The sequence below is a fragment of the Pleurodeles waltl genome, chromosome 5 (genome assembly GCF_031143425.1).
Source record: "Pleurodeles waltl isolate 20211129_DDA chromosome 5, aPleWal1.hap1.20221129, whole genome shotgun sequence".
In the NCBI taxonomy this organism is placed as follows: domain Eukaryota; kingdom Metazoa; phylum Chordata; class Amphibia; order Caudata; family Salamandridae; genus Pleurodeles; species Pleurodeles waltl.
In genome coordinates this window covers 707,881,147-707,893,609 of record NC_090444.1, presented here as the reverse complement: position 1 = coordinate 707,893,609, position 12,463 = coordinate 707,881,147, and the positions used below count along the sequence as shown (strand labels likewise).

Here is a 12,463-nt window from a genome sequence, read left to right as displayed (position 1 = left end):
TGACAGCTTGGGCAGGGCAATTGTACCAGTGTGGTGCTTTGACACATCATGTGGATGAGATCCAACAGCTTCTCGGATGACATTCAGGTGTCACTAGCGGACATTTTGTTTGATTGTCTTCATAGATAAGACATCCTCTGCCCTTGAACACTTCAAGAAAAGTAAGGCCTCAGTGCGCTTTCTTGACCTTTCTGCTCCTGAACGGCAACATCCCCATCAGTTTTGCTCCTTTCTAGGCTTAGACAGGGTCTTGGTGCAAAGACAGGGGCAAGGTCCACCTCCACAGCAACAGACCCCTGTCCTTTCAATGCCAGGATCGGAGATTCGGAGGTCACGTCTAGGCCCTCAGCAGTAATGCACTGCTAAGTTGCCCACCCCTCCGGCTCCACCACCAAGCCGCTTTAGCCCCCCCCCCTCATTGGCATATGGCCACCCTGTTGGAGTCTGGATAAGGTATTACCTCCACAGGTGGCAGCGCCTTACATCTGAGAGATAGGTGCTGCAAATAGTCCAGCAAGGATATACCCTACCATTCCTTTAAGATGTGCTGCATACGGGAGCGGTTCGTGGGGCATGGAAGGGGTGGTGCAGGGGGGTGGGGGAAATAAACATTCAAATGAACTAAATAAAAATAAAAAAAACTTACATTGCTTCTCAACGTGCCTGCGGCGCCGCTCCTCTCCTTCGTCTTGCTGCAGGCACAGGTTCCCAGCCTGCCCTGTGGCCAATCCTGACGCTGCTCAAAGCAACATCAGGATTGGCTGGTAGCGCTCAGCCAGGGCACTCCCAGGCAGACAGGGACCCTGTGCAGGCTCTCTCCAGCCCGGCAGCTGTGTTGCCAGGCTGGAGAGAGCCCACTGCGCATGTATGTTTGGCCGGCCCGAGACTGCAGGGCAAACATGCATGCACTCTGAGGGGGATGGCTGAGCACTCCCCCTCGCTGCTCGTCACCTGTGTGGCCCGCCCCTTTAAAAGAAAAGGATAATAAACAGCGTTTATTATCCTTTTCTTTCAAAGGTTTTGCAGCTGCGGCTGCTGGCAGGGGGTGACACTCCTCCGCCCTAATGGAGGAGCCAACCCTGACTGCATATTCTATCCAGTTTGGAGGGCCATTTGTCCATTTTGTGGCAGACGGTCAGAGGTCAGGGCTCTTTTGGACAAAGGAGCCACACAAAGCATTCCAGCAACAAAAATAGGGACTGAGTGTTACTCAATTTTTTTTTTCCTGGGGAAGGACAGAGACCTTTGTCCTACTTTAGATCTTCACCCTCTCAATTTCTGCATGAAAAAGGACAAATTCAGGATGCTCACAGTAGCCAACGTTCTATCTGCCCTGGATCCAGAAGACTGGATGGTAGCGCTGGACCTGCAGGATGCTTGTTTTCACATTCACATCCCTTAGTCCTACAGGTTTTACCTGCGGTCCAAGGTGAGCCAAGAGCATTTTTAGTTCTCCATACTCCCCTTCAGATCCATCAGTGCCCCTCTGGTGTTTACAAAAGTGATGACAGTGGTTACATCACACCTTTTGAGGTTGGTAACACCACTGTTCTCCTACATCAATAAATGACTATTGAAGGCGGGCTTGCCGCAGTCAGCCATGGGCCACCTCCAGATGATGGCAGGCTTCTTAACATCTGCGGGGTTCTCAATCAGCGTGCTAAAGTCACACCTGACACCTTCACATATGCCTCACACTCCTTGGAGCCTACCTGAAAATGATACATTTCAAGCCTTCCCTCCGGTTCAGTGAGTCAAGGACATTCTGGCTATAATGTTTCAACCTGGGTCCTAGGTCTCAGTGAGAGTGGCTCGAGACTTCCTGAATCCTGCTTTTCGACTGTGCTTGGTGGCACATGCAGGCTCCTCAATGGGATCTGGAGTCTCACTGGCCTCAATTTCAAAGGAACCTGTTATATTCCCTCAGGTTTCGGAGCAGACTGCAGTAGACCTGCACTGGTGGCTTTTCGACCCCTCTTTCTACCCCATACAGAGCTGATGGTGGTAACAGATGTGTCACTTTTGGGGAGGTTATCTGGGAAAGGGGGAAATCAGAGAACTCTTGTCTCTGGCAGAGACTTGCCTCCACATCAACCTGCTCAGTTTGCCATTCACTGTGTGTTGAAGGCCTTCATACTGTCCCTTAAAGGAAGGCTGGTCGAAGTTCTCATGGACAACACCACTGCCATGTGGAACTGCAACAAACAAGGTGGAATAGGGTTCTGTACCAGGAGGGCTGTGCACCTCTTGAAATGGCTGAGATGATAGAGTATCTCTCGCTGTGAATCACCTGGGAGGATCTTTGAATGCCAGGGCGGGCAAACAGCCAGCAACACCTAGCAGATCACAAATAGTAGCTACACCTAAAGACTGTACATGGCATTTTCCAGCAATGGGAAGAATCCTGGCTCAGTCGGGTTTCCACTGCCGAGAACATGCTGGCCAGCTCCTGAGGGTTTAGATGTGTGGCAATATAAGGCCTTGGTTAGGTTCTGGTGGATAGGATAATTCTTCGCAAATGTTGCAGTTATCCCGTCCACCACATGTGCTGAAGCTTGTAATAAAGGCAGATGAAATGGCCGACATGTTTTGATGTAGTAATCCATCCACCAAACTCTAAATAAGACCAATAGTATGAAAGAGTTGTTGAATTGTAAGACCACAGTCGTGAAGGGTTTTTGATCTGATGTCACTTACTCATGATTACTATTGTTAGGCGTGTGTTGGGCCGTCCTGGAAAAAGTTTCATCCTTGGATGTTATCTTGCTGTCCCCTTTCCTTAAATTAGCCAATCTGAGACTCTTGTGCCGGCTGTTTGGTTTACCAGCAAGCTCTGCAACAACCATCAGTTCGAGTCTTAGTTTCCTCCAAGATTCTCCATTTAGTACAGCAGTCCTACTTTGTCCAGATCACTAGCCTCTTGCTGTGCTCAACCTGGCTATCTGTGAAGACTCTGTTGCTCGCATCCTGCGTTTCTACAGCATTAGATGCAATGGTAAGAATGGATAATGTATGGATGAGACTGATTTAAAAAAAAAAAAAAAAAAATCGCAGCCTTTCCTTCTTATTTTTTGCAGTGTAAATGTAAATTATGGCCTTGAAAACGTATCTGTGTTGTGGTTCCGGTATTACTGTCATCAACATTATTGAAATGACAGCTACTTCCGCTTTGAAAAATCTAGTGTTTTTTTGCAATTCTGATCTGTTAAATAGAAAAATTAAATAATGAACAGTAGCACAACAGAGCACATATGTTGAAGTAGATACGTAGAACCATTTTCTGCTTAATCGTATAGCCACTCTAAGACTCCGTAAACCGTGATTTCATTGGAATGCAAAGTATGCACTGTGAACTCACTACCCCAGGACATGTTTGAAGGCACACTCGTTCTGCTACTATCTTTATTTGCTGAGTTCCCAGGTTGTATTTTTTCACGTGATGGCTTGTTAAAACAGCGAAATTAAATATATCTTGGCTTCGATTCCTTGCCCTTTGGCCCTCATCCTGCACATCTTTACTGCCACGATTCATTCTTCTACTGCCGCCTCTTCTGTCTTAATCCTTTTTTGTTCCTTTTCCACTTTTTATTGCCTTTTTTCTACCCCTGGCTAGAGCCTATCCCTCCCACTCTTTCCAAGGTGTCGGGGCGCTCTGGTGTTGCTTGAAGATCACAAGGTGTTGTCACACATAGTACTGGCAGTCATGAAATAATAAATATCTAAATGTACAGCTCCCTCAAAAGGATGGGCCAAGAGGGCGTAGGTACAGCATTGCCTACACCTATATATGTAGTTTGCATTCTTCAGTTGGCCCGTATTTTGCAATAAATAACGTGCACAATTACCAGGTATGGCAAATGTAATTTCAAAAGACTAGCTAACAATGTTCGGTTCACTACCCAGCTTCCCCTTGTTATCAGTTTAATCATGATGGAATTCAGGGCGGCTGTCTTTAGGCATCAGTTGGTCTGTGTAGTAATTACTAGTTGTACTTCTAAAGCACACATTACGAGTATAGTGATTGTTTCGACGCAAATGCATTTTATTTCGCAAGCTGTATATATACTTTTTCTGCACTGCCACCTACCAATAATATGCATGAGACATAGGTGTGAAAAATGTGATATGCGCATATCCAAAAATATTGGAACCCTTTGTGCCATATTTGCACCAGTGTAAAAAAAAAAAAATCTCTGTGTATCACGCTTGTTGCTTATGTAATGTGAATTAGTACAGATTTTGCTTCATATCTTACTCAGATTTTTTCATGAGAAGAAACATGCAGGAAATGGATTGCGAAACCATATATAAAACGTGTTGCCGTTACATCATTTGCGTGTAATGTAGATTATACAGAGAAACTGTAGACCACGCATATCTTCCTCCTCCTCCTTGTGTTCCAGTTTATGTATAAAATATAGCATGAGATCTCATGTCGAGTCACATGCTGCAGGTTATCCCGCCATCTCATGGTTGCTTCTGAAATTACCCCAAGATGCCGTCGACATGGCTCATAGTAACGTTGGTGTAAGTCCACAGTGCCTCCGAACTTGACCTCTATTTTAGGTGTTTTTTATTTTATTTTTGGTAGTTTCATTGAGAGTCTTTCAGAGAAGTCGCCAAATGGAGGCAAAACGTCTCTGTAAGATTGCCGAAAACTTGTTGCGAGAGTAATAGTAATCAACACGGAACAGTGAATGAAGAAAATCATGTTTTCCCGTGACTACTTTGTTTGAAATTGGAGACCTTTAAGAAGGTTGCCGACAAATCCCACTCTACAGCGTCCAAAGAGAAGGCTACGTTGAAGGATTTGCCGAAGGTGTCTGTCTCGGGACATGATCGAGTCAGAAAACGAAAAGATAGATATCTGGCCTAGAAAGCAAGAAGCAAACAGACTTTTCAATTTTGTTGATTTTGAAAAGAGAAAGAGGGGACTATAGGTCGAAATAGAAAATGTTAGGAAATATAATAATAAAAAAACATTTTGAAGAACCCTCGGTCAATTTTAACCTTGTATTGGAATCTAGAATCTTTATTTGCACAGTTAATAAAAACTACTACAATTATAGGACACAAGCAACAGGCAGTGGGTATTCATCAGAACTTTCAGACATTTGTATAACCATAGTACCGATTAAAATGACAGATGTTATTATCCAAAAGTCTATTTTGTGCAACTGAAGATTAAAGTTCAACTTGGCAACAGTTTTCAAAGCACCAAAGCTTGCACTGGTTATATGAAACTGTGTGACATTCCCAATTAAAAGTAAGTTTCAGCAATCCAAGCTAATAAAACATAGGCATTGGCTATAAAAGCATTTCTCCCTTGAGTTGCATCGACTAAGACTATACTAATAATGTAAAAGAGAAAAAATTGCTAATCAGCACGTCTCTTACCATTAGGTCAACTTGCGCCGGTTGGCCGATTTGTGCAAATATGGAAAGAGTTTGTTTGGGAGTCCTATTCACTAATTCCACTCCTTAGACTCCCCCTGGATAAAACAAAAGTGCTACGTTGTTGGGCTGTTTCAGAGCAGGAGAATTCCACTGCGGCCAGATGTTCTTAAGAAGGAATTATTCTTGAGCCCCAGACAATTAGATTGACTCAAGTTCAAAGTTGTTTTGTTTTAACAGCTAGTCCACTTGGCGTGGGCCCTTTTATGTAAAACAAAACTGCTTGTCCCCAGTTTCTAACGTCAATTGAGTTAAAATGGTTTCAGAGGAGCATTCTGGCCACTGCAGCAAGACTTCACAAATGCATAGTACATGCAAGAAGCCTTCTCCTGGTTTATGACATAATTTCCAGGCTGTGCTCTCCCTTGGTGGGTGGTATTTTGGTAAATCATCAATTGATGGCAAAATTCCAAATCTAGCTTGGAGGACTCAAATTTTCAAGGGATTTCTCAAGATGGTATTCATATAGGATTGCGTATTTCGAGTCCTGTATGTGTTCTTGATCATCCATGGGTGTTTGCACAGTCTAAATTTAGCTTTATCTTCCCACCAGGAGATCTGACTTAATTGATTGTTCAAGGCTTGCTTACACAGCTGATGTGGCAGATTAGTATTCCAGGCCTCTTCTGCTTTCAAATGTTTTATTGAAGCCAATATTCTTGCTGACCAGCTGTTTTTATTCTGAGAGGAGTTGAAAGCAATTTCTTGCCATATTAGTCTTCCGCGGTAAAATAGATGACTTAAGAAATCTCTGTGTACAAATAATCTAACATCAAAATAAATTTATGACATCATATATATCTTTTAACACGTTATTCCAGAAATCTGCATGTAGATTTCTTTTAAACATGTCATTCTGTATATCCAAATTGCATTCATCTAGAAAGGTGCTCCTATTAAAAACAGTGAAGGTGATGAGGTGCAGGTGAGTGAAGGTGATATATACAGTATGTGCAAGAAGTGGTCAGACGAAAATTATGGCATTGCAGTGGCTCCTGCGGTCCAGGAAGCCCTGAAGTCTCACAAAGAATTTTTCGTATGACATAACCTAAAGAGTAGATTATAGGAATACAAAAAAATTCTTTGCACTTGTGTCCTTTAAGAGCGTTTCCCTCAGAGGATATGTCCACGTACAAAGGAGTAGCTAAAAGAGCAGCAGATGCTGCTGGTTTGCAAGTAGTGAGAACAGGAAGAGACATATTTTCTACTGGGACCCTTAGAGGCTCTACATAGAAGGAACCAGGACGTAACTACACTTCTAAGCATTTTGCAGCAGAGAAGAGATGTGTTTGGTGAACCCCCTACCTCAAAGGCAGTCATTCCATGGACAGAGGAAAAAAAGCGTCACCTCCGGATCCTAAATTTATTGAAATAGGTGGATTCCCTCAGTGTCTACAGCTATGAAGAGTACAGTCCCCAGCTGTCTTATGACAACAGATAACAACCAAAATGTATAGAGGACAGCACCCAGGCAGGGGCGCACAGCTAACTTGAATGCACTGTTAAATGTGTATGCATACCAGCAGTGGTACGACCTAGATGATCTTACTAAACACCTCCCAGAGGATTTCCAAATGAGGGCAACATCGTTTGTAGAAGAGTTATTTCTACTGTGGGGCACTTCTCACGCAGGTCTGTTCACAACTGCATACAACAAAAAAAGCCAAAGCTTTGCATCCAGGCATTACCATCCTCGGTCAAATATGATGCACTGCTGATAAACTGATTTGGAACATTTGCATACTCTTTTCCACAAACACTGAATTCCATTTATTATAGATAAGTTAAGTCTCCAACGTGACATTGATCCTTAGAACTAAAAAATTGCCATGCCAACATCTGTACTCGCAGATAGTCAACTGCATCACAGTAAAGATTCCAGTGCACAAACGTACTAGCAATATAGTAACAGCACAAGGGGGTTCCAATACATACAGGTATACTAACAATGCAGAGGGGAAGGTATTTCACCCAGGTTCATAGGAAAGCTTAGCTCACAGCTTCGGTCTTTAGCTCAATTCTGTCAATTAGACCTTCTGGAGAAGATTTTAAATTTCATAAGGGGAGGCACCTAGGTCTTGCACTAGGAAGTGTTGTGCTGCAAACTGCATGGACAGATTGGGTGGTAGAGTGGCAGCAGCTCCCAGTAGAATATAACAGATGAAGCTGCAGTGAGACATTTAACACACATCATCGACTGGAAGCTTGGCTATGCCTCTTTGGGATTGCACATGTTGGCTGTTGTGGTTTAGAGTAGAGGCATAAACAAGCAGTACTTTTTTTTTCTTTCCTGGTATTCAAAAGATTATATCGTCCACATGCAGGGCCGCCTCTACAATTTGGTCCTTGCATGAGGATTCTTTGAAGTGTATCACTCTAAAACCTGCATTTCTTATTACTGTTAGCTCTTAACAAGGGGTGAGTTACAAGTACCTTTGCTGCAGGAATCAAACTTGAGCGTTTTAAAAGACAAGGAGATTATGGGAACACATGCCAAATTCCTACCTAGGGAAGTCTCACTATTTCATATTAGTTAGACAATAAAGGTGCCACCGTTTATTTAAACTCCAACAAATGCAGCAGAAAGAGCTTAGCATACATTAGATGTATGAAAGGCAAAAATGTATTATTTACAAGACACTAAAAATATTAGGAAACCAAAACAATTCTTCGTAGCACATGGCACCACAAGCATTAGATACAGCTGCTACTAAAGACATTGTTGCCAGATAGATAGTAGAAACTATCAAATGGTTTACTTTGGCAAGCAAAACCCTTTACGTCAAACCAAGAGCTCGTTCAACTAGAGAGAAGGGAGCAACACTAGCCATCATGCCCATTGAATCTTTGTAAGACGTGCATGGTTCCAATGTGACCATCTAGGACACACGTTCACTAAATGTTACTGTGTAAATATGGAAACATGCAAAGAAATAGGTGCGAGACAGACAGCGCTAAGACATTCGTTTAGTATTGGCCTATCTTGAAAGCTCCCCTCCTCGCAGATTTATTGCCGCTTAACATGTAAATTAAGCAGAGGTTTAACACTGTGAAAGAAAACAGTTACTCACCTGGCAGAATGCTTTTTGAGCTTGAAGAACTTCTAGAAATTACAATGTTTTCAGAAAAAGAATCTAAAATTGAGGTTGTTTTGCAGTACTGTGTTTTCTTATGGTCAATGTCGCAGTGAGTTATACGTCCACCATGTCCGTGCCCTGTTTGGTAATACATTTGTAAATAAATACTTCTGCACCCAACTACAAGGTGGTGGGAAAATGAACAGCATGTGATTCTAGAAGAGTTTCAAGCTGCAAAACCTTTCTTGCAGGTAAGTAACTGCTTTCTTCCTCTTCATATCCTATAACACAGTAAAAATGGCCTGTGTGGTGCAAATGCCATTTGCTTAATTAATGAATCTTCAAAATAGTGCTGATGATTTTGCTCTGCTTTTGTTCTGCTCCACTGGAAAGTTTCCTTAATATGTCCACTTATCTATAAATGCATACCTTCATATTGTTGGAAAAAGTGAATAGATACATTTTCACTACTTTGTTTATTCAATATACAAATATTGTACTTTTTCACTTTAAGATCTTAAAAATATGCAGGTTGAGCCCAATGTAGCTTTTATCCAAACGTATTAATTTGAGCCTTTAGTCCTATTTAACTGTTTATCTTGTTTCTCTCACGTCCCTTTGTGTTCAGAAACACAAATCAGTTTGCTTACTAATTATGTTGTTGAGAGTTGCTAGAAGTAAATGTGATTTTTATAAATCTCTTTTATCATGAACTGTGAGCTTCTGAAACTGTCCAAACCAAGAAATTGTGCTTTGTAACATAATGTGCTGTTGTATTGTTCCAGATCGGAGCACAGTATGGGCCCGGAGAGCAGCATGGGGCCTCCTGGTCAGAGTAACATGCCGCCTTCCAATAATGATCCGAGCATGTATTCCCCCACCCGTTACCCAGGACAGCAAAGGTGAACAGACTGAAACTGATGGATGACGCACTGCTTGTGACACAATACTTGATTCGATATTAGATTTATTTATCCCAAAATCGCTTTTGTGTTTCGATCCAATGGGTCCTATATTGCATAAGATATGAGTGACCTTTACACACACCTAAATAATAAATACGTTTCTATAGGGCTACAGCAACAAAATGCAATGTACTTTGAAAATCCAGCGCAACAATAGCAATCCTCATGCAACAACAATAACTGGTTGTTGCATTTTGAGAAGGACCCACAGAGCCAGAGGGTCCCTGACTGGCTTCATCCATGAACTTTCCACGACAAATTACTTCTCAGAGTAGAACCTGCAGATGATCATTAAGGGTTACTACTTAGTCCAAGGAGCAAAAACATTTTTCTCAACATTTTGTGTTTTTCTAACCTCCAGTAGCAGATTCCAGTAGTAATGTATTACAAAAAATTAGGTGGGAGGTTTACCAATTTTAAGAGCAGAGATGTCAGTGATACACATCCATTCTAGTGAGTTGTTTGTTACCTAGCAAGATAAGGTGGCAGTATTATCTTGCCTTTTAAAGAAACCAATTCTGCCCCTAGACCTTTGTTAGCATTACAGTTTTCATATTTATTAAAAGTTTGTGTACATGGTGCTGCTGTGGGCAAAGCATTCTACATATGTTTTGGAATGCAGAACAAAGTAGTAAATAATAAGAGATTATGTGAAATCAAGCACCGTAGCTTACTTAGTTCAAGAAAATACAGAAAGGGTGAGTGTTTAATTATTTCCTGAATAAGAGAACCAGTTGATTTCTTAAATCGTCTTTTAGATATTTCTGTAGTGACATTGCCGAACCTGTGAAGGTTTGATTTTATGCCCGGGAAGTTCTGAACATCAGCACTTCCAGATACAGTTTCCTCTGTGCCAGAGATGGTGAGCAGGTTTGTTAGATAGGATACACTCTTTAATTGAAGCTCCCTACCAACCTGCGACAGACCCAAGACCTACTCACCTTCAGAAGACTCCTCAAGAACTGGCTCTTCGATCAGAAACAACAGCACCCCCACCCCCCCTCCCCCCCAGCACCTTGAAACCCTCACGGGTACGTAGAGCGCTTTATAAATTCAATGATTGATTGAATTTAATTTTGTAGCCAGGCAATAGAACTTAATTCTTGTCTTGCCTTCATTTGATAGTCAAATGTAAATTTGTTGCAACATTTTCAGAATATTAAGCACAATTCTGTGATTATGATGAAGTGTATTTCTGGGTCTCTTAGAAAGTTACCCAGAAGTGTAGAAACAGTCATTTGAGACAGTAGCAAGGGCTGTTGCTTGAGAAGAAAATGTGTCCTTGAGGCATTTACTTGACGCAACACCCTTTCTTAGAGAAAATGCCTGAAATTATGCTCCTACTAAATTACTGAAAATTCCGGAAGGAATTCCTGAAATTTCTCAAGATTAAATGACAGTTTCTGCGTGGCCCAATTATTTTTGTAGAGAACAGGAATTAGTTTAGGACGGATTTCTCTGAGAGTTAAGGAATGTCACTTAATATGCTGTGTCTAAAGTCTAGATAAAAAGGGGCGTGAGCTGCTTGGGGGTAAAGGGAAGAGTAACACACACATGGATTATACAACAAGGTTCAGTGCTGTCCTCTCAACACCGCAAATCCCGACCTCAACGAAGGAACTCAAAATGTGTGGGGTGTTAAGTAAATTATGCCCTTGTTTCGTTCATAAAGGTAGTTTTTTTTTGTGTGTGTGGGGGGGGTTGTTTTTATTGACATACAACATCAACAAACAGTGCCGTTGGAAATTACATAAATTGTATTCATCATCAACATTAGATCCGAGAATTCGTAGTTGCATAAAGGCCGTGTTGGTCTATGACTATTCCGAGAAGGCTATATCTGGGTCGTCATTTCATTGTTATTCTTTGCTTGCGTTTATATTACTGCAATGGATGCTTAGTAATGAAGTTGCTCTTTAATTGCTATAATTTTAGAAAAGTCTGGTAGCAAATCCGTATGTTTTTACTATGTATGTTCGAAGGTCGGCATTGCTGTGTTCAAAGCAAAATAATTCTTTTAAAAGCTGTTAGCAACTACATTTGGGTATTACACTCTGAAATCTAAATTACTGCGCTCAGCCAAGGAGACGGGTTCACTTAGCTTTCGAAATGAATACTGCTGATAACCAAAACTCTGGATTTCAGGTTTTGACGTTTTGTGGATTTGCCATTTCTTTTCTAATGTTACTTATTTATGTGACACACAAACATCACCAGAGTGTAGCCGAGCCTTTAGGCACTTCAATATAATTACACTTATAGCAAAATAAAGGAGATTTACTGTGGCACACCCCCGTAGGAGACCTGATCTACATCCACGGTTCCTAGACTTTAATGTGCAACAAGAACAAGCTAAGACGCCTATATGTGTATTCCTTGTAGGCATGAGCCGTATGGGCAGCAGTATCCAGGTCCAGGAGCAGCTTCGGGACAGCCTCCATATGGAGTACATCAGCCAGGGATGTACCCGCAGCAACAAGTAAGGAATAAACTAAAGCAGATTTCTGAATTTATGAAATGGAGTATATATCACAAATCAAAAATGTAAAATTGATCACTGGAGTAGAAATCCAAAGGATGTAAGGAACCAAGTGGGAAATTTCTGGGTAAACAGCATGTGGGCAGTGAATGGGAGATCTGGTGCTGCCGCTTAGAAGTAACAGGAGTGCGTGACAAGGAGATCAGGCACAGATTGCGTTGAACAGAATGGTTAATGAAATGCAAGTGCTGGGTGAGAGGGAAAGGGTTAGAGAGGAAATGATGGAAAATGCATTGTAATGGAAATATTCAGTGGAAGCAGAAGTAAAATTTGGTGGGACCATGAAGTCAACAAGGATATTTGAGTAGAAAAAATCGAATGAACAGTCGAAGTAGATGGTCAGCAAAAGTGTTAATGGACTGAAAATATAGTGTCAACTTTGCACTGGGATTTGGACTCCTCATTCTATACAATTCAAGAATCTAATG

The 12,463-nt window shown here is 41.7% G+C and overlaps 1 protein-coding gene across 4 annotated transcripts in view; it reads left to right on the top strand.

Moving 5' to 3' along the window:
* Positions 1–12,463, top strand: part of ARID1B (AT-rich interaction domain 1B) — a 764,650-nt gene that overhangs the window by 715,296 nt on the left and 36,891 nt on the right. For all 4 annotated transcript variants that reach the window (XM_069234667.1, XM_069234666.1, XM_069234669.1 and 1 more), the window contains 2 exons: positions 9,317–9,433; positions 11,879–11,975. In XM_069234667.1, coding sequence (XP_069090768.1) covers positions 9,317–9,433; positions 11,879–11,975 — 214 coding nt within the window. The remainder of the gene's footprint in view (positions 1–9,316; positions 9,434–11,878; positions 11,976–12,463) is intronic.